The 23,323-nt window shown below is 47.0% G+C and overlaps 1 protein-coding gene across 6 annotated transcripts in view; it reads right to left on the minus strand.

Annotated features, from left to right (window-relative positions):
• Nucleotides 1-22,680, minus strand: part of ETV6 (ETS variant transcription factor 6) — a 289,292-nt gene extending 266,612 nt beyond the window's left edge. For all 6 annotated transcript variants that reach the window (XM_042247522.2, XM_060413417.1, XM_060413416.1 and 3 more), the window contains exon 1: nt 22,335-22,680. Coding sequence is in view for 5 of the 6 variants with exons in the window: in XM_060413417.1 (XP_060269400.1) it covers nt 22,335-22,367 (33 nt within the window). In the remaining variant the exon portion in view is untranslated. The remainder of the gene's footprint in view (nt 1-22,334) is intronic.
• Between the last annotated feature and the right edge of the window lie 643 nt (nt 22,681-23,323).

A 23,323-nucleotide genomic window follows, 5' to 3' on the forward strand; every position in this document is an offset into this window, starting at 1 on the left:
GGTTTCTTACCCGAACTGAATGAGAGCCACATAAATTACAAAAAGAATAACTTTCAAGCTTCCACTCTATCAGAATCACATGAACTATTTCTCAGTTATTACAAATTTGAAATTATCACTATACTGAAAGCTGCCAAAAATCTACTTTTGCTTTCCTTATTTCTGAAAGGCAAGCTTGATATAAGCACCAAACACTCACTATTATGTTCCATTTAGCAAATTTAGGTAATGAAAACTGGTATAAAAATCTCTAACAGGAAGGAATATCACTGTACCCCCAAGAATAAGAAAAACTTGAAGGACAAAAGGAAGCAATAAACTACAAAATAAACAAACCAAGCTGAACACGTAAGTATAAAAACAGCAATTTGGGACAATGAGCTATCAGCTCAGAGCTGTCAAAATGCCTATCATCAAAAAGAATATAAATAATAAATGCCAGTGGGAATATGGAGAAAAGGGAACTCTTGTATAGTGTTAAAAGGAATATAAATTGAGGTACTGAAAACAGTATGGTGGTTTCTCAAAAAACTGGAAATAGAACTTACCACATGACCCAGCAATTCCAATCCTGGATATATACCCAAAAAAGAGAGAAAACACTAATTTGAAAAGATACACGCACCCCAATGCTCACAGCAGCACCACTTCCAATGGCCAAGATTTGGAAGCAACCCAAGTGTCCGTCAACAGATGAATGGATAAAGAAGATGTGGTTTATATATAGTCCTTTGAAAGTGGCTCAGATGGTAAAGAATCTGCCTGCAATAGAGAAGAGACCCAGGTTCAACCCCTGGGTCAGAAAGATCACCTGTTGAAGGGAATGGCAGCCCACTCCAGTATTCTTGCCTGGAGAATTCCTATACAATGAAATACTACTCAGCCATAAAACAAGACTGAAATTTTGCCATCTGCACAACACAGATGGATTTGGAGCACATTATGCTAAGTGAAATAAGTCGGACAGAGAAAGACAAACACTGCATGATATCACTTGTGTGTACAATCTAAAAAACACAACCAACTCATGAATAGAAGCAGACTCAGAGACAGAGAACAAACTAGTGGCTGCCAGTGTAGAGAGGAAAGGGGAAGGGGCAGCCTAGAGGTAAGAAGTTCAGAGGCACAAACTATTAGCCATAAAATAAATCACAAGGACATATGACACAGCAAATACAGCCAGTAGTTTATACTAACTATAAATGGAATATAACCCTTTAAAAAGTGTGAATCCCTATACAGTACACCTGCAACACTATAATATTGTATAGCAACTATACCTCAACTTTTAAAAACAAAATAAATAAAATAGTAATTTGGGGGAGGAACGTGATTGGGGCAGAATCATCAAAGGAAAAAAGACAAGGGTAAGACAAGCAAGACAAGGGTAAGACAAGATGAGCGGGTGGCCACCAGGGTATCCGAGTGCCCGGTCCTGGGACAGAGCAAACCTGTTTTGGGGGAACTCACATCAGCACACCCTACTGCTTGGTGTTTAGCTTTTGTTTTTACTTTTTGGCTGTACAGCTCAGCATGCGAGAGCTTAGTTCCCTAACCAGGGATTGAACCCATGTCCCCTGCAGTGGAAGCAGACAGTCTTAACTGTTGAAGAGAATTCCCAGCACACCCTGTTTTAAAGGTTCACAAACCAGACATTATGTGCTGGAGGGCAAGGGCTTCTTATATTCTGGGAAGATGCGTGCATGATGAAATGAAGAAGAAAATCTTATTTTAATAAAGAGAAAGAAGATTCACATCTGAATAGAACATGGGACATGCTCCTCAAAATAACTTTACTGGGAGAAGAAAGACCTGGGGAAGATGAGGAGGGACCCGGGAACTGAATGGGAAAGCTAAGTCGGCTAAGAATAGAGACAGAAGGAAACACTGGGCCCCAGGAGATAGAGATGCTAAGGAAGAAGACTCAGGCCGGCTAGCCTGGGAATCTGGGGATAATTATCCTATTGCATAAGAGGCTGTACAGCCATGGCCTGGGCAAAGAAAAAGAAAAAGTCCATCTCTTCCTACTCCCCAACTTCTTTTCAATCACACTTCAAAGTCACTTATGACACAAGCTTGAGATTGGCCCCTGCAGGTCTTAAAGAATTTGACTATTAGCTGAGAACAGCATTCTGATGTTCTGGAAGAGCATGTGGGTTGAATGTGGTGTTGGAACCCAAGCAAAGCCCAGGAAAAGGAAAGTGAATTTATGCAAAACTCCTTTGCCTTTGTTTTTTTGGCAACACTCTTTAAAGGTGAATGTGTGTGTGTGTGTGTGTATGTGTGTGTGTGTACATGCATGAGTGTGTGTGTATACACTTTGCTGTTTTTGTTTAGTCGCCACGTTGCGTCCGACTCTTCTACAACCCCATTGGACCAAAGTCCGGCAGGCTCCTCTGTCCATGAGATTTCCCAGCCAAGAATACTAGAACGGCTTGCCATTTCCTTCTCCAGGGGATCTTGACGACTTAGGGATTGAACCAGGTTCTCCTGCATTGGCAGGCGGATTCTTTACCCCTGAGCCACCAGGGAAGCACTTAGACCCAACTTCAAATCCCCTGCCGAGTCTGGGGGAAAATGGACATATGTATGTATATGTGTGACTGAGTTCCTTTGCTGTCCACCTGAAACTATCACAACATTGTTAATCAGCTATATATACTCCAATACAAAATAAAAAGTTTAAAAAATAATAATAATAAAGCTCTTAAAACAGTGTTAAGCACCTAAAAGAGAAAGTCTCCTGCAAAGCGAGAGTTGCAAAGAGTTGTGGGGGTCTGAAAACACGGCCCTGAGGTCTGTCCAGCATGGCTGGAGAAAAGCCAAGTTCAAGAGCACCCCGGACAACTGCCTGCCATCTCAGAGTGCAGGACCTGCCAGAGGAATCAGGCTGCTGGCCAAGCAGTCCAACATCCTGCTCTGAAGATGGCCAGCGAGGAGCCCGTACTCCTGTGAGTGTTGAACAGAGGAAACACACCTGACTGGGCAAGCAGGCAACCTGATACCTCGGGAGAGAACTTCCTCCTGATCCACAGCTCATGATCGGATTCTGCCCTGAAGCAGAAGGCTTAAGTGTCCTTGCAAATTTCACTCAGAAGAAAGACAAACAGACTCGCTCGTCCTTCTTGACACCAGCCAAGGGTGGTGGAAATGGAGGAAGCACAGAGCGTGGTCACCTTGGCCACACTGCTGGGCCCCTTGGCCACACTGCTGGGCCGGCTGGCACAAAGCCTGTTCCTCAACAGGCCTCATCTCATGCGATTTTCTTTTCGACAAGAGCTAAGCTGTTAAAATATCTGTAAGCCTTGCCACATAAAACGAAAAACACTGCGAAGTCCTTTATCAGATCACATGTCACAATTTAGGGTTTGGAAAATACGATAACTCCTGGTGGAGGAGGATGCCTCACCCACACAATTGCACGGCACTGGTTACTTCACTCCTGTTTCTGTTTCAACAGCTCCCTAAGGAACACGTCCTGAAATCTTCCTCTATGCAGGTCAATTTTTAAGCAACTTCAGGTGAAAACAATGACTGATGGCCCTAAAGATAGTCACAGAAGTTGGAAAGTTCATCTTGAGCAGGCTGCTAGAGTAGGACCATAATTCCTCGCAGCACTAAAAAGCAGAGAATCCTAAGATTAGATGGTTTGTGTTAATTCTCAAGAACCCAGCTCTCCTCACTGCTAAGCACAGGTTCCCAAGTCCCCAGAAGAGTAAGCTTACCGTTGGGTCTGGTAAGGCTGGAAGGGAGAGAGAGGAAGTGGACGAGAAGAAAAAGGCCTCTCCATCAACAGTCTTGGCAGTGGAGACACTAGACCAGGGGGACAATGGCAGGAGGAAATTTGACAACACCACATCATCCAGGCATGAGCTGTAGGAGCCGAGTGTTCTGAAAAGGTGCACCCTTCATGACCTGGGCAGTTTCACAGATGTGTCTATTCATTGGAGACATGTGGACCTATGGGCTTCCCTGGTGGCTCAGTGGTAAAGAACCCGCCTGCCAACTTAGGAGAGGAGGCTTGGACCCCTGGGTCGGGAAGTTCCCCTGGAGGAGGAAATGGCAACCCACTCCAGTATTCTTGCCTGGAAAATTCCACAGACAGAGGGGAGCCTGGCGGGCTACAGTCCATGGGGTTGCAAAGAGTCAGACATGACTGAAGCGACTTAGCACACACGCTGACTGTGCCAGGTTTTCAACTTAATACTTTTCTTATGTAGCACAGAGCCTAGCAACCACTAAGCACATAAAGAAGCTTCATAAATACTTGCTGATTTAAAAAATTCAATTCAAATAAAGGACATTGGATCTTCTCTACACCAGGCACTGCCCTGCACAATGAAGAGAGAGAATGAATCCATTCATCAATCTCTTGCTCTCAGTGTGTTTTCACTTCAGCTAGAGGATGATACACAATTAAACTATAACAGGACCAGTAGTTCAGTGACTTTGAAGGATGCTGTACCCAACAGCACCACGGAACGCTTAAGATGACAAGTTGCTACCAGGCAGCAGCAGGACTGGTGCAAGACTCCAGGCATAAAAGTTCATTGTGTGCAACACAACACTGCAAAAATTTTTAAAAACAATAATAATAATAATAAAAGTTCATCATGCGGTTTGGGAGCGGGGCAGGTACTGGTTGGAGTACAATGTGGAATGGCGGGTGGGGGGGCGGGTGGGTGGAGATGGAAAGTCAGCCTGTCCAAGGCCTCACTGCCATGATAAACAGCTGGGTTTCATTTTGAACTGCAGTGTCAAAAAGAACGTGATCAATTTCTTATTTACAATGAATCATTTTGGGGACTTCCCTGGTGGTCCAGTGGTTAATAATCTGGCTTGCAATGCAGGGGACGTGGGTTTGATCCCTGGTCAGGGAACTAAGATCCCACATGCCTGTGGAGCAACTAAGCCCATGCACCGCAATGAAGAATTCTGCATAATACAACCATGATCCCATGTGTCGCAACTGACCTGATGCAGCTAAAAAAACAAAAAAAAAAATTATTCTGGGTTGGTTTCAAAGGAGCAGGAAGTGGAGGTAGGAGGACCAGATGGGAGACAGCTGAAGAGTCCAGGGCCAGAGGGAAGACAACGCCAGTCAGGATGGAGAAGAAAGGACAGGATGAGACACATGGGGTGCGGACCGCACAGGATCCAGAAGTGTGGAGAAGCAACTGTGGGTGAGTCCGTGAGCGCTCCATGGACCAGAGAACAGTCATCACTCACTCCCCATGTCTTGGATGGCTTTGTGGCCACACTGGCCTTTGAAGAATGAGACAGAGGTGACTTGGCAGAACTATTATTACTATGCTCGTCCTGGCTCTTCTCCCTGTGATTAGAATCCTGAACAGTTTTCTTTAGCTCTATCTTTACACGCTACAATTCTTAGATTTTTTTTTTTAACAGAAATCTCCACCAAGAAAAGTTACCATCTTCTCTCTCCTTAATCCTGCTCATCAACACCTCTGACCTTCATGAGACAAAAATAAATAAATAAATAACAATAATAATAAGGCTTTGCCAGACTAGCAAACTGATCTAGGCAGGGGATTATAACAGACACCTGTTTTTCAACACAGCAGCTGTGAACACAATAGAAGCATGGCAACCTAGTAACAAGAAAGCGTGCTCATTAAAATCCAACAGTAGCAGAAATCGGCATGGACCAATTTCCATATGTCACGTGAATGTGACAAGAAATTCAAATAAGATTTGACACATACAAGGAACTCTGCTTCGCTGAACTTGGAACATGAATGTTAGTTTGCTTATTGGGAGGTGATTCTAAAACCTTAAGGCAGCTATTATTCACACAGGGTATTACCATGAACATTAACTAAAGCTTTTTGAAGTTTGGTTGATTCACACACTGTACTGACCAAACACCGCTTCATTTAAGCCAGCTTAAAAAACCAACAACCAAAACACATCCCAGTGGAGAAAGTGGACACTGACATAGGAGCAAATAAAACACATTTAAAATTATCTTTTCAAGATATATGCAGCCCAGTGTTACAGCAGCACTATTTACAACAGCCAAGACATGTGTCCATCAAAGGATGAATGGATAAAGACGACGTGGCGCAATGGAATACTACGCAGCCATAAAAAAGAATGAAATAATGCCATCTGCAGCAACATGAACAGATCTAGAAATTATACTAAAAGTGAAGTCAAACAGAGAAAGATAAATATTATATAACATCACATCTATATGGAATCTAAAAAAATATAAATGAACTATTTACAAAACAGAAACAGACTCACAGAAAACAAACTTATGATTACCAAAGGGGAAAGGGGGAAAGGGATAAATTAGGAGTCTGCAATTAACAGATATACCTTATTATAAAATAAACAAGAATTTACTGCATAGCACAAGAAATTATAGTCAGTATCTTCTAATAACCTATAAAAGAAAAGAACTGGAAAAAAGAATATACATACACATACATACATGTATAACCAGATCACCTTGCTATACACCTGAAACCACAATACTGTAAATCAACTATGAAAGAAAGTGAAAGTGTTAGTTGCTCAGTCGTGTCTGACTCTTTGTGACCCCATGGACTATAGCCCGCTAAGCTCCTCTGTTCATGGGATTCTCCAGGCAAGAATACTGGAGTAGGTAGCTATTCCCTTCTGCAGGAGATCTTCCAACAAAGGGATCAAACCTGGATCTCCTGCACTGTAGGCAGATTCTTTATTTTCTGAGCCACCAGGGACCTTGATTTTAAAAATTATCTTTTCAGTTCATTCCTCACTGAAAATACACACACACACACCCTACCAACATATAAGCACCACAGGCAAACTGTTTCATAGCTGCAATATGTACACATTACCTTTTCAGACCAGACCAGGGTGATGCTCTCAGAAACAGCTTGTTAACAACCCCTTGCATTGCTGTTTAACAATCCGTTTATAGCCCATCAGAAAGCCAGCCCTCCAAGGAGAAGTATTTTATATCTACATATAAGATTTCTTTGTCACAAGGCTGGGATTCATGCAATCTTTCACTCTATAAACTGGAAAACAGATTATGCCATAATTTCTGGGACATATGACCCTATGCGCATGCAATACACACATATATACAGAGTCACAAGAAGAAGCCCCTGGAATGAAAGCAGAATGACATCCAAGAAGGCACAACCCACCCCATACAGTCCTGACTAGGATTAAAAGTAGTGCAGAAAGGCTTGGTGTCAGCTACCCTTGCACTGTTCCCACTAGAACACGCTGATTCTAACCTCCAATACTGGTTTTCAAGCTTGAGCCTTCAGTAACGTTACAGAGAAACCTTTCCCTGACTCAAAGGAGCTATGCTGCAGGCTTTGGACAGTGCAGCAATAGTTCAGTGCACTTCAGTTATGAGGCCATTAATGTACACAAGATGCAAGCAAAGAGTGAACCTGAAATTGTGACTTTTCCCCCAAAGTCGAACATGTGTGCCCTGGGACACTCGGACCAGTTGAGAGATTACCTTTCTGGCAAACAGCATAACAAAAACCCTTGATATGCCAAGTACCATCAACTGCCTAGGAGCAGCCAGCTGAACCCACACTTGCCTCACCGTGCCTGGGAAAGTGTGTGGTCAAAACTTGCCCAATCTTGTTAACACAGCCCCACATGGGATCCCAGTAGGATGAAGAGAAGAGGTAAACTTAGGGTTTACAAGACCCTGAGAAGAATCACAGATACCACTCTAGGGGCCAGAGCTGTGAAGTGGATTTTTTCTAATAATCCACTTGGTATGTAATCTGGCAGTCCACAAATATGTGCATTGGGTAAAAGGAGATTTGCCCAAACTAGAGTCAGCAGTTTGCCCAAACCAGACTCACCCTAAAACAGACCCAAATAAGAAACAGGAGGTGTTGTGAACTCATTTCTCACCTGTAACCCAGATGAAATTAACTAGGAGGCCAGACGACTATACTCACATTCTCCCACACCCATCCCCTACGCAGTAAACCTTTAAAGACCACAGTTGAAGTGGAAACGTACCCAGAACCATTTTTCCCTTAAACCGGACTATTCAACACCATGGCTAACCACAAAAGCACATGCAGGCATTCCCCCTACCTTACAGAAGCTCCATTTGGCCATTTTTACCAAGGTTTTCGAGACCGACGAATTCTCAGAAGAGCCAGCTCAAGTTAAGAGTGACTGGTGCCCGGGGGCCCACCTCTTCCCTCTGCTGGAATAACATGGCCTTTCGGTGGGGTTTGCGTGGCTTTCTTCCTTTTTTCCTTCTTACATTTTTAAGTCTTTTCCCTCTGAGGCCTTGTACCACCCATCTCCAAGCAAGGCCCGCAGCCCTGTACCCAGAAAGGAGAAATAAATTTCCTGCCATCGATGTCAGTGGTTCTTGTGAATTTTTCTAGGATAGGGAACTTAGAAGAGCCAAGGTGCCAGGGAGGGTGGGGGCACACAGACGGTGTACTAATAGGTGCCCTACTTGAGATGTAACCCAACGCCCGTCTCCCTCCCATCTGGCTCAAAGTTAAAGATCCCCTTGCAGCATGCTGAAAAAGATTAGAGGATCATCACTCCAGTCTTTCTGGGCTCGCCAGCATTCCCCCTGAATTCCGTCGTGTTCAAAAACTGTGTCTGACCCGCAGGGGACTCCTGCCACCGAGCAGCACGCCTTCACCGCTCACACAGCCTGGCCAGGTGCACAGAGCCTCGGAGATGTGAGAGAGCAGCATGCCAGCTTCAGAGGGCGAGCCTTTGTTTCCTGGTTCTCAGGGCAAAGATTCTTTGCCTTCCCAACAAGTATGGTCTCTCCTTCCACCTTAGCCTAAAGCATTCAAGTTAGCAGACCCAAGGAAGGACCGGGGGGATATGAAAGTGAAAGCTGCTCAGTCACTTCCGATTCTTTGCAACCCCCATGGACTGTACAGTCCATGGAATTCTCCAGGCCAGAATACTGGAGTGGGTAGCCTTTCCCTTCTCCAGGGGATCTTCCAAACCCAGGGATCGAACCCCAGTCTCCCACATTGTAGGCGGATTCTTTACCAGCTGAGCCACAAGGGAAGCCCTGGACAGAGTCAAATACGAAGCTGGCAGGAATCTGAGCTGCGGGAATCTGAGCTGCTGTCAGCTAAATCAGGTCATTCAGGTCTCCACATCCAGGAGAAGAGGGAACTCACCCAGACAGGGGCCCTTTGTCACTCAGAGCCCCAAATGACGGCTCTCCCACCCAGTTCACCGAGGCTCACAGACAGGTTAGATTAAGAGGCATGAAGGGAGAGTGACCCTGAAGGGATGTCCCTGCCCATCACTGGCCATGACTATCAAGACTGTTAGGAGAGCCACTGTCTCCAAGCAGAACACCAGGCAAGTGAACTCCTGACCTGGATTTTTTAAACCTCCCAGATCGTAAGTCAAGAGGAGGATACAGTAACTATAAAATGCACCCGGGATCCCTTCACATGCCCACTTCTCAAAACCAGATGTACCCACTCTGGGGCAGGAAGCTGGACACGAGCGCACATGCAGAGGCCCAAAGAAAAGAGAACTCACTTCTGTCCCTGGGGGTGCCTGGCCAGTGATCACAAGCCTGCACACGAGAAGACAGAGCAGGACCAGATGGCTGAGTCAGGAGACGCTACCCTGTGGTTTGCTCTGGCAGGAGGCCAATGTGATGTTCAAGGATAGTGTCTGGGAAAGATATACGGTCCAGAACAATGAAGGAAGTAACGTGGAAAAAAAAATGTTGCGTTTCCTTGCGCAAACTCCCCAAAGAAGCCCAGAAAGGTGCTCAGGAAATGCTCTCTCCTCTTTCATCAAGACTCAGGTACAGCTCCTCTTGCCCACACCTGTGGTAGATCTAGTTCTCCAAGTACTAATTATTAGGCTATTAGGAGCCTTTGGATGATACTGGTCCCAAGTTTACTGGCCTGGAATCTTTAAGAGGGACCCCAGGGATGCCTGTTCTTGCCACACTAGAGTCTGGCAGGCACCTGCAAGACCACCGCTGCACACCTAGAGCCACACGGGTGACTTCAGAGGCTGACAAGCCTCTTGGGGGGTTGACTGTTAACTTACAATGCAGATTTCTATCTGTAGCCCATTTCTTTCCAGAAACACCTGAGAGTCAGTATCTTCGACTGTTGCTTCCTCGCAAAGAGGGGATGTGACAGAATCGGGGATTACTGACCTCATGATACGGAAAAGTCTTCAGAAAGATAAAGTCACCAGGTCCCGTCATAATCCACTGGAGTCCACAAGACAGCTGAGCAGAAAATCACCAACTCGCTTGTGTTTTCCAGGGCAGGGGCAGAGGAACCGGGTCTCTCTCCAGACCTAAGCTCTGGCCTCAACAGCTTAAAAGTGCCTACACCTGCTTCCAGGCGTCAACACAGGAGGCCTCGAACATTCTCTACACTATTCCTCCAAAAGGGCCCTTTTGGGACTTCCCTGGTGGTCCAGTGATTAAGACTCCACTCTCCCTAAAGCAGGGGACCCAGATTTGATCTCTGGTCAGGGAACTAGATCCCACATGCCGCAACTAAGACCTGGAGCAGCCAAATACATTTTTTTCGAGGGTAGGGGGGGCGCGGTGGGGGGAGCTTTTGCAGGCTCCATTCATCTTCTCACTTAACATGGATATACAGCAGAAAACTCAGGAGCTCACTCTAAGTCCACAGCAAAAGGAATCACAGCTACTGATAACAAATACTTCAACCTCCCTGCATGCATGCTAAGTCACATCGGTCATGTCTGACTCTTTGCAACTTCATGGACTGTAGCCTGCCAGGCTCCTCTGTTCATGGGATTCTCCAGGCAAGAATACTGGAGTGGGTAGCCATTTCCTTCTCCAGGGGATCTTCCCGACCCAGGGATCAAACCCACATCTCTTACATCTCCTGTACTGGCAAGAACTTTCTTTACCACTAGCACCACATGGGAAGCCTCCCAACCCCCAGCCTCCCTTAACCTCTATGACAAATCAAGGTTCCCTGATGCCCGAAAGTTACAAATTTAGCTTCTTCAAATTCTCCCGTTTAAACCCCCAAGAAGAACCATCTACTCCAGACTCTTGGAACCAGAAAATTCACCATCTACTGCAAACAGTGTCTGCTCTGTGGTCAGACAGCCACGGGGCTGCCTGCCACACAAAAGCAGACTGAAGAATGGATGCTCCCTCCGGAGTCTCGTCCCGGTTGCAAATAATAAGAAACTGTATGAACGAGCAGATCCTTTAATAGGTTTGAATACTTGAGGGCTGAGTAATAATGCCCATCAGAGGCACTGCACAGTATTTGCAGGCTTCGGGTTTTTTCCTTTCATCTCTGGAAACTTATTCAGAACCATGCGAGCTATTCCCTCACAATTTTAAGATGCAAGCGGCATCTGTTTCGACCATGTAATTGCAGTTGGCTCGTCTCTTCTGTTGTTGAGGCTTGTATTCAACGAGAGTCAAAAATCGGAGCTTTGCTGAGCGCTGACTGAGTAACCCCGAGCCTGGGAGAAGCTCAAAGGGACGGTGACAAGAGCCCCGGCTGGGAGTCAGCCAGCCTGAGAGGCCTGGAGGTTCAGGCAGGGCCAAGAACCAGCCATGGGAGCGCTAGCAATACCAGGATGTCTCTGGCCTCTGTTTTCCCAACGATGTAATGTTGGGAAAATTACAGGACTAGAAAATCTCTCACCCCTTCTAGATTCCTCTGATGGGAGGATATACAAAGGGAGAGAATAACTACATTTTGCTTTGCTTTGAACAATGTTAAGGCACTGCCAACAGCCTTCAAAGACAGGGCTGTTTTTTGTTTGTTTGTTTAGTTTTAAGATTTGAGTTGGTCCATTTTATTGAATTTGTTATACTACCGCTTCTGTTTTATGTTTTGGTTTTTTGGCCCCACGGCACGTGGGATCTTAGCTCCCCAACCAGGGATCGAACCCACAACCCCCTGCATTAGAAGATGAAGTCTTAAGCACTGGACAGCCAGGGAAGTCCTGTGATAGATATTTTTATTACCACTTCAGATGACTTACCAGGTTCAAGCTTAAGATGAACAAGTTAGGGGATAGGAGGGAGGTTCAGGAGGGAGGGAAGTTCAAGACGGAGGGGATATATGTATACAAATAGCCGACTCCATTGTACAGCAGAAACCAACACAACATTGTAAATCTAATAAAAATTTTTTTTTATGAATACGTTTAAGAAGCAAGATTCACACTCAGGTCTATCTACTCCAGGGTCTGTCCTTCCCCTAGAAGCCCTTCATGGTACAGCAATGACTGGTTCCCTCTTCTCAAGAACTTACAATCCCCTTAAGGGAAATCAGCATTACAGATAAGAACCAGTGAACAGCTATCAGGCAGAATAAAAGGCAAATCAAACTCTGAAAGAGCGGTGATTACGATGACAGTGCTCACATCCCTATGCACTGGCACCCACAGCACTCACACCAGCGGGACCACATGCCCTTTGAGGGTCATTCAGGAAATCAGATCGTTTTCCGTGTGTCTGGCTCCCACATACAAAGGGAAAACACCTCTGGCGAACACACACAGTCTGCTGAGCATGCAGATTTATTGGGTAGCTCTTTCCTGTCCTCACTGGAGAGGAAAGTAATTTTTTCGTTAAGTCACTGGTCCAGATAACTGAAGTGTGGCCTTTGAGAAAGGGAACGTTATTTCTATGTCAGCCCTGTTCACTGGCTAGCTTTCCAAAATGCACGACACTATTTTCTCACTTCCTAAACCTCCTAAAGACGGTCTTTAACACGGAGGTCATAATGATCATTAATACCATCAGTCATTGTGTGGTGCCAGACAAACCGGTTTCGCTCTCTAGACAGGAGTCCCCACGACAAAGCTGTGCTGAGTTATTGTCTGCTTTTTGTCAACTTTCCTGGTGTCAGTGGGACATGGCCCTGGGATCATGAACACCTGATTCTGACTCTGGCTCTGCTACGAAGAGCAATGTGATCTCAGGCAGGTTATTTTTTTTCATTTTTTTAACATTGGGGTATAGTTGCCTTACAGTGTTGTGTTAGTTTCTGCCATGCACGGAAGTGAATCAGCCGTAGGTATACATATATCGCTTCCTCTTGGACCTCCCTCCCACCCCACTCCAGTCCCCTCCGCCCCGCTGGTCACCACAGAGCACTGAGCTGAGCTCCCTGCGCTACATAGCAGGTTCCCACTACTGCTGCTGCTGCTGCTAAGTCGCTTCAGTCGTGTCCAACTCTGTGCGACCCCATAGACGGCAGCCCACCAGGCTCCCCCGTCCCTGGGATTCTCCAGGCAAGAACACTGGAGTGAGTTGCCATTTCCTTCTCCAATGCATGAAAGTGAAAAGTGAAAGTGAAGTCGCTCAGTCGTGTCCGACTCTTAGTGACCCCATGGACTGCAGCCCACCAGGCTCCTCCGTCCATGGGATTTTCCAGGCAAGAGTACTGGAGTGGGGTGCCATTGCCTTCCCCAAGGTTCCCACTAGCTCTCTCTTTTATACATGGTAATGTATATATGTCAATCCCAACCTCCCTATTCATCCCCCACCATGTTCATACTGGTTCTCTACGGCTGCACCTCCATTCCTGCCCTGCAAATAGATTCATCTGTATCAGCTTTTAAGATTTCACATACACACGTTACTATACAATATTTGTTTTCCTCTTTCTGACTTACTTCATTCTGTATGACAGACTCTAGGTCCATCCACGTCACTACAGATGACCCAATTTTGTTCCTTTTTATGGCTGAGTAATAGTCCATTGTAAATATGTACACATCGCTACCCATTTCAGGCAGACTACTGAAATGCTACAAGAAATGACAACCCACTCCCACGTTCTTGCCTGAAAAATCCCATGGAGCCTGGGAGGCTACAGTTCACGGGGTCACAGAGTCAGACACGACTGAGCGCACACACACACCTAAATGTTGCAGGATTCAGTTTCCTCCTCTGTTTCATGAGAACTGGGACTTAGACTTTCTTAATCCCTCAACTCCCTCCACACCATACTCTGTCTGCTTCCTTCCCTACATCTGCTCTGAAGACAGGCTTCGTTAAAGCTGCTCAAATCCAGAAATGCATCACGTCAGAAGGCCCACAGCCTCTCTCCAGGAAATCAGAACAAGGGCAGTGGTGTCAGGTTATCAGGAGAGAGGAAAACAAAAAAGACGATTCCTTTGGTGGGGGCGGGGGGAGAAAGCGGGGAATGCCTGAAGCGACATCAGACAGATTCCAAGAAATCAACACAGTATCTTTAGATGAGCGAAAAGGATGGGTTTTTACAGTTTTTTAATTGGAGGATAATTGCTTTACAATATTGTATTGGTTTCTGCCACACATCAGCATGAATCGGCCATGGGCATACATATGACCCCTCCCTCTTGAACCTCCCACCTTATCCCACCCCGCTAGGTTGTCACAGAGCACAGGTTTGAGCTCCCTGCGTTGTACAGCAAACTAAGAGGGAAGGTCTGTATAAGATACTGCATTCATGAACTGTGTAAAAATTTTTTAAATGGAAAAAAATAAAAAGCAGTGGAAGGAGAGCCTGAGCAAGGTGTGACCAAGGTGTCTGGCTCCCGTGGCCCCAGCCTATGACCCACCTGACCACGTGATGATGCCATAAGGAGTCACTAGGGAAAGTTGGGGGCTTCCCAGACGACGCTAAAGAACCTGCCTGTCAATGCAGGAGACTTAAGAGACGTGGGTTTGATCCCTGGGTCAGGAAGATCCCCTAGAGGAGGGCAAGGCAACCCACTCCAGTTTTCTTGCCTGGAGAATCCCATGGACAGAGGAGCCTGGCGGGCTACGGTCCATGGGGTCACAAAGAGTCAAACACGACTGAAGCGACTTAGCACACACAGACAGGGGAAAGTAGAAAGGGGAAAGGTTTCTAAGAAAAACATGAAAAGGGCCCAAATGAACCCACCCAAATACAAAGTATCACAACACAACATCAAGGACTGGCCTAGAAACAGGACACCTGGACATCCATTCCAGGGAGGGTGCTGTGTGCAAAGTGACCATCTGGCTGCCTTGCCCCCAGAGGGCTGGTTAGGAGCGACCCACCCAAGCAGGAGGAGACAGAGAGGGAGGAGGCGTCCCTGCCAGCTCTATTCCTGCCTCTCAGCTTGGCCTGCGGGAAGCGCCACCATCACCCCATCGCTCTCAGCTTTCTAACTTTCTTCAAAAAGAAGGCTGGCCTTGAGAGTCAGGAGGGAAGGTAGATGCTGGCCTGAGCTTCTCCACGCACAGCCTGGGAGATGGCAGGCCAACACATCACTTAACTGCTGCAGGCTCCTCCTCTGTAAAATAGGGAGAAAACCTGCCTCCCAGAGGGAGTCACGAAGCACAAATGAGACAATGCACATAAAATTCTTAGTCTGAGGACTGGCACACAGCAGGATCCAATAAGTGATGGTAGTAGTGATGGAGGACGAGGAGAAGAAATGCAGGACGGATGATCACCAGAGCAGCATGCAAACCCCTTTAATTACCTAGACTTATACCACTGAAACATACACATTACCACACATAAAATAGATAGCCAGTGGGAGTTCGATGTATGAAGCACCTAAAGTTCAAGATGACCTGGAGGGATGGGGTGGGGAGGGAGGTGGGAAAGAGGGGTTCAGGAGGGAGGGGACATATGTATGCCTATGCATCCAATGTACAGCAAAAATCATTATAAACAACCGATTATAACATTGTAATTATCCTCCAATTAAAATTTTCAAAAAGAAAGTGAAAAGTGATAGTGTTAGTTGCTTAGTCATGTCTGACTCTTTGCGACCCCATGGACTGTAGCCCGCCAGGCTCCTCTGTCCATGAAATTCTCCAGGTAAGAAAACTAGAGTGGGTTGCCATGCCCTTCTCCAGGGGATCTTCCCAACCCAGGGATCGAACCCGGGTCTCCTGTACTGCAAGTGGATTCTCTATTCTCTGAGCCGCCAGAGAAGCCCATCGAGACTTTAGAAAGCTCCCAAAATGCAGGTGTTCCATAGTTTAGTCCACAGACCTGAGTGAGCAGTCTGTGCTTCTAGGGGTTCATACCTAACACACACAGACTAATGCCTCGTCGCCCTTTCCACCCATACTCCCCAAATTCCAGATCATTAGACCAGGGGTCCCCAACCTCCAGGATCTAATGCCTGATGATCTGTGGTGGAGCTGATGTAACAATAATAAAGTCCACAGTAAATGTAATGTGCCTCAATCATCCCCAAACCACCCACCACCACCACGTGCCCATCCCCCATCTGCGGAAAAGTGTCTTCCATGAAACTGGTCCTTGGTGCCAAAAAGACTAGAGACACTGCCTCAAACAGAGACCAGGCTGAACTGTACACTTTCACTAAGAAGAAAAGACTGATCAAGTAAGTTAGCAGAGCAAATACCACATTGGTGGTACTATTTCGATGCAGAAGGCACAGTCTTGAGCACACAGCAGCCCTCATTTCTAATCAGAAGATGGTGTGGACACACGTTATTTCTGCCTGTTCATGGAGGTGCAGACTGAAACGCCCCCAGAAAGCCACATTTATTAGGCTGGTTTCTGTATGTTCAGAAATTAGTCTTTCTCTCCCCAAATACTAGGTTTGGCAGCGAATGGTCCTTATGCCGGATCCCTCCTGGGGCGTGGGAACCCCGCGTCAACTTATACTCATTCTATTCAATAAATCCACAGAGAGCTTGGTTTCTTACACACATCTCATAACAAATATGGCAGTGAGGGCCTCTGCCAGGAAATCAACACCAGTGCTTTTCCTAAAGTAGCACTCACGAAGACAAAATACATTGTTTGTACACCCCATGCCCCAAGGGGCTTTGTTTGACACTCATTCGCTCTGCTGGGAGTGCCACACCAAAGAGCAGCTTTTCAATGTCCATAACAGGGCGCACAGGCTCTTGATGCTGGTCCCAAACACACCCCCCCCGCTCCCACCTGCCTCAGCGTGAGTAAACGCAGGTCAACTTGGCTGCACAGAATCTGTTCTAGTGCTAGCTTCCTTAGGAAATTCTAGAAACTGGGCTGTTTTTTCCCTCGACTTACCTATGCTTAAGAGGTAAGCTATTTCTCTAGGACTAGCTGCCATGTTTTCAGCTGATGCTGTTTGAAACGCAGAGCCTCAGTATGTATAAATTAAGGTGTATGTTTGAGCCTAAGGTTCCCCTCCAGGATTTCTCAGAAAAAGGCCCAGCAAAGAGGCCCAGAGCCCTCAACCCAAAACACAAGTACCAGCTCCTCACATACTATAAACAAAAAAAGTACCACTGCACCCCATCATTGGGGATATATCCAAAACTCAGAGCGGAATCTCAAGAGTCATTTATACTCCCATGTTTATCGCAGCCTCATTCACAACAGCCGTGAGATGGAAGTAACACAGATGTCCTTCAACAGATAAATGGATTAAAGAAAATATGGCATATACATAAAATGGAATGCTGTGTGTGGCAGTCACTCTGAGTGACAGTCATGTCCAACTCTGTGACCCCATGGACTGTAGCCTGCCAGGCTCCTGTCCATGGAATTAATTCTCCAGGCAAGAATACTGAAGTGGGTTGCCATGCCATCTCCAAGAAATCTCCAAGGGTTTGGTCAGGAATCGAACCTAGGTCTCCCACATTGCAGGCAGATTCTTTACCACTTGAGCTCCCAAGGAAGCCAAAATGGAATGCAAAGCAGCCCTGAAAAAAAGGAAACCCTGTCCCATGCTACAACATGGACAAGCCTCCTGGCCATTCTGCTAAGTGAAATACAGTACAATTCTACTCATATGAACTATTTAAAGGAGACAAAAATCACAGAAACAGAAAATAGGAAGGTGGTGACTGGGGGCTGGGAGGAGGGGAGAGGGGAAACTAGTGTTGAGTGGGTATAGAGTTTCAGTGTTGCAAGACAGAAAAGTTCTAGAGATCAGTTGCACAACAATGGGAAGAGACTTAACATGACTGAACTGCACCCTCAACAATGGTTTAGAGGGAAACTCAATGTTACATGCTTTTCACCATAATACAGAGAAAAGTTATTGCGGTAGATGGTGGTGCAAAGACAAGCCCATCGAGCCCCTCTTCCTTCATCCCCCACTCCTACTCCTTCCTCTTCTCACATCTAACAATATACCCTCTCGACCCAGGGCTCCCCCACACACCGCCTTACTTGGCACAGACCTCCATGCCCTCATACCAGCTGGCTTGTGATTAAAATGGACCAAGTTAGGAAGTGCCAGAGAGCACACAGCCTATTGTATCGAATTTCTTTGGCCTTTTATAGGGACGAACCCGTGAACCCAGCCAGTATGGGGCAGGGGCTCGAAAACCAAGAGGCCTGCATTGCTCTGCCTCGGACACATATCAGCTGAAGCAAACCATTTAGCTGTGTGGACCTCTTTGCCATAAAAGACGCTGGCCCAGGTGATCTTTATAGCCTCCCAGCTCCGAGTCTCTAATTAATTAAATTGCTAAAGAACCCAGAGAGAACTTTAGAAGTCTCCTCAGTTGGACCTTCTCCAGTGATTCCTCAAGCCCCTTTATCTTTTACTCAACTCCATGTTTTGCTTATTTTTAGACACAAAAGCAGTTTTTGAAAATGTCACCAAAATAAGAAAAATTATAAGGTCAAAATTCTACTGATAATAATTTTTGGACCAACACCCTATGGAGTGCCCCAGGCCTCCCTGAGTCAATAGAGTGACCCCACAACCACTTCATGCCAGCTTGCGGATGCAGCGTTAAGTCAGTCCAGGCACACAGGACAGAGAGAAGGGGCCCTGACCGCCTTCCATGCCTCACTGCAAGTCAGCCAACGTGACCGACACATACATCTAAGCCAGATGCCAAGGTGGGCACAAGACACAAAGAGCTAATCACCACTCAGCCCAAGGAGCTCAGGGTCCAGAGGGGAGTCTCCCAGAGAGTAAGAAAATAGAGAATTCATTCCACTAAGAAAGCCAACCCATACAGAGGGCAGAGAAAGGGAGGGGACCAGGGAAGTTATCTGCCTGTTTTCTATCGTATTCTGGAAGCCCTCCTCGAACGGGCTGGGTCTGCTGGGTCATAAGTGTGATCCACCACAACTTGGCTGAACTTAGAACTCAACAGGTGACTTGAAGGTGAAGGCTGATGATGGAAAAGAGCCTCTTCCTTCCTCCCATGCCTAGCAGTCAGCCACATGATCCCCTGATTAAAAAAAACAGTTGACTTTTTATATAGTTAGTCCTTACATTTAAACAACCCCAGGGACTGCCCTGGTGGTCCAGTGGTTAAGACTCCACACTCCCAATGCAGGGGGCATGCGTTCCATCCTTGGTGGGGAAATAAAATCCCTTATGCCACACAGAAAGACCAAAAAAAAAAGCCAAACAAACAAAAGCCCCCAAATGGTCGGGAATGGAAGCATTTAATCTCTCATGATGAAAGTGCCCAGTACAGACACACAGAGGGGCACAGTCCTAGTCTGGGTGACCTTGGGCTGGTCCACCTGTCTTCTGCTGATAACTTCCCTAGGGTGCCGGGAAGATGCTTATAAAGTGCAAAAGAAACATGAGAGCCAATATCAGGCACTCATCAGCAACCACCACCACGCAAGCGATACATATAAAGGTGTCACTGAGTGACTGATTCAGAAACTTTCACCCTGGAAATTCCACCGAAATCATACACTACTCTTTTTCTAGCAGAACTGACACTGCTCAGAAGTAAACAGAGTACTTCCCCCTGTGGCTGCCTCTGGTCGGGCTCCTCTGTGCTCCATCACACCAGCTGCTGAGGAATTTACTTGCCTGCTGACCAGCTGCTCGTAGAGGATACAAGCCAGGGAGAAAGATTTCAGGAGCAGACAGGAGAGGTGAGGGAAAACTCTCCAAAGAGAGCTTTCCATGCCACATGTCCTCAGGACATCAGAGCCATGAGCTCATCCTTTAAAGCTCCTGACACTCATTCTCTACTCCACAGAAAACTTTATTGTTTACTGGACTCTAGGAAAAAAAAAAAATCGCTGTACTAGTGGGTTCCCGGCAAACATTTTTTATCCTGCAGTCATTGCACCACATCCCAGGGACTCAGGGAAACACCGCACACAATCACCAGAACATTTTCAGACGAGCTAGAATAATCCCAGTCCTTGATCTCCAGAGTTTCTTACTGGAACATTGCAAACTAAACAAACGCCATGAGAAAATGCACTTCCCGTGCGTTTAAACATATGCACAGTCCAAGTAAGCAGTTGCAGACCGGTTCCATAAAGGACAATCCAAATTAAAAGTGATACTTTCACTACTAGGGAAGACCACTGGATCTGTTCTAATTACGGAGAAATACAGAAGTCAACAAAAGAGGCTTTCCAAAAGAATGGAGAGGGTAAACGATAAGATAGAAAATGATAACACAAACCGTGGCTGCAATTTTTAGGTCACAGTTAAGGGACTGTGCCGTCTGGGTTTGGGATTGGTTCCCTCTGTGCATGTAAGAAAGGAGTTGCTGTAGTCGTCCACTGAGGTACCATGAGATGAACCCCTCATTGGTATTTCTGCCTGCAGCCCCGAGCCTCTCAGAACAGCGGGCTTACGCAGTCTTTTTAGAAGAGCTAGCAAGCCACAAAACAGCTTGCTTTTCGTTGTCTCCACTCCAAAATCACTCTCCCATAGTTGTTCAAGGTCTCCTGAGGTCAGATTTATTGTCGTTGAGCTAAATACAATTTACAGATTTAATATCCTATTATTTAGTTACCTTTGTGTTATGAAGTATCAGATAGATTAGGCATACCCAAGGATTATCCTGAACTCATAGAATCGAATTTATTCAGCAAAAGAAATTGGTTTTAAAGTATCAACCTACCTAAATTCTTTACTCTGACATCCTCTCCACCGGAGACATAGTGCTATCCCCAGATATCTACACAGAAACCTGAAAGTTCCACTAAGCGCTTTTTGTGCGAGGCAAAAACAATCCCAACCCACCTTTTCAGTTCACATTAACCCTAATTCAAACCCCCTGAGAAATTGCGCCTGATAAGAAATACTAACACCTAAGTATAATTATGAAACCCTAATGAGTAAATATGAGAAAATGCTGAGTTTTCCTCTAAACAGATCCTATGTAAATGCCATTTAAAACAGAAGAGACGTTTCCCAAAATGCCCCATGGATGAAGGAAACTGGTTATTTGTTCATTGTCTCTGCAGGGTCCCCTCAATGAACATATTAAATGGGCCAAGCCACAAACAAAACTTCAGCAGCTTCAGCTTCTCACTGAAGAAGGCTTTTCCATCTGAGCACTGATGGAACAGTGAAATGAAAGTGCACACGGAACGCAGGGAAGGGAAAATTAATTGGGGGAGATGGACAGATCAGTGTGCCTCCTCACGGTGGCAAACTTTACAACAACTTTTTAGAAGCAACAAACCGCAGCACCACTAGCCTTTACAGACATACAGACATGTACATAAATGCTCACACACACCACTACTTGGAAGATAAGTACTGTGTTTGCAAACATCCTCCACCATCCTGCATTTACCAGACTGCAAACCTTGGCCAGAGACTGGGAGATTTCTACTCTTAGCTACCCTCTCTGCACTGTCAAAGTGGGAAGGTCATTCTGCCTGGTCACTTCAATCATTCTCCCTGCATGACAAGAGTTTTCTACTTTTGGATTGCTCAACGTTCAGATGCCTACGAGAGTAAAATAACCATTCAGCAACTTTATTCACCTTGGTTTAAAAAAAAAAAAAAAAGAAAGAAAGAAAAGAAAGAAATTCATTGTGCAATGCCCAGGAAAAGCTGACAGCACTACTGTCTCTCCGACAAGCGCCTGCAATTACAATGGGGCGGCAGGGGGGTGGGGGGGGGGAGAGACTGTCTGACCAGACTCGCGGAACCCTTAAAAAAAAGATTCCAACCCCAATGGAGCCGGAGAGCTTTTTTTTTTTTTTTTTCTAAGGAGACCACCCCTCGGGAACAAAAGTTACATTTCGATCACATGTTGGGAGTAGGAGTAGGGAGCAGGCTTTTTTTTTTTTTTTAAGCGCACTAATTACCGGGGTGTTTTGCAGACCTGAGGACCACTCGGGTTCCTCCTGACCGACTGTGACCGGCATTTCCTTGTCAAAAAGCAAAGGAGGTGGGGTGGGGGCGCAGGAGCCGACACGGGGCTCGGCGGGAGCGGGGAAGCAGCAAGGTTACACTAGAGGGTACGCCGCCGCCGAGAGCTGCATCTCCTTCCCCGGCGCCCCAAATAATTTCCTGCGAACAGAGCGACTGCAACAGCCCCCTCGGATCGGAGGAGCCCGGCACGATCAGCCGGGCCGGTGCAGCTCAAGGCTTTCCACCCCGGAGAGGGAGGGGGAGAAGATCTTTACCTTAATGCTACACTGAGCAGGAGTCTCAGACATGTCTCACAGCGAGAGAGATCAGGAAGTTCTCAGTTTTTTTTCCACTTTCCTTTCCTCTCCCCAACCCAGAAACGCTCCACGGCCAGCCGGACGCGGTCATTTAAGAAGTTTCTTGCAGCATCTCTCCCGGCGGCCGCCCCGGGGGGCCGCGAGCGCGCGGGGCGGGGCGGGGCGGGCCGGGCGCCGGCCGAGTCGCCGCGCGCGGGGTGGCGGGGGCGTGGGAGCGGGCGGCGCGGCGGCGGGGTCTGCAGGTCGCGGCGCGGCGACCCGGGGCGCTAGCCCGGCCGGCCTGCCCCGCTCTCTCCTCCCACCCGGGCCGGCGCCCCCGCCCCCCGCCCTCCCGCCGCTCTCCCTCGCCCTCCCTCTCTCTCTCTCGAATGTTTTCCTTCCTGGAAGAGAGAAACTGAAAGGCAGAACTGAGAAAGCTCTTTGCTCATTGATCTTGAGAGTTTCAGTGCAGAAACTGACGTGAATTCCCAGCACTGAGCTCTGCCTCTTAAAGGAGCCACCAGGAAATAAAAGCTCGGGTTACAGCCCGGCATCGGGAAATAAAAGCCGCGCGGGGGAGGGGGGGGGGGAGAGGCGGCGCGGCGGCCGGGGGGCGGGGGACCGTGCGCTAGGCCCCCGGGGCCCGGGCGCGGGGCTGCTAAGCTCCGCCGGGCCGCTGCCGGGCTCGCGCCTCGGGGCCCCAGAACCCTCCGGACAGGATCAACGAGGCGTTGATCCGATCCCCTCCCCTAGTTCCGTCTCTTAGATACACTGAAAGGCACAGGGCTTTTTTTTTTTTTTTTTTTAATTTTTCCTCCGTCCCCCCTCCCGCCACCCCGAGCCGAGCGCGGACGCAATGAAAATAATTATATAGGAAGGGACATTCCGGTAAGGACGCGGAACCCGAAGGAGGAAATAAAACAATAGCCTTTGTTCTGCTTCTCGACCGCGGCCTCTTTAAGAGAATC

This window comes from Ovis aries, chromosome 3, assembly GCF_016772045.2.
Source record: "Ovis aries strain OAR_USU_Benz2616 breed Rambouillet chromosome 3, ARS-UI_Ramb_v3.0, whole genome shotgun sequence".
In the NCBI taxonomy this organism is placed as follows: domain Eukaryota; kingdom Metazoa; phylum Chordata; class Mammalia; order Artiodactyla; family Bovidae; genus Ovis; species Ovis aries.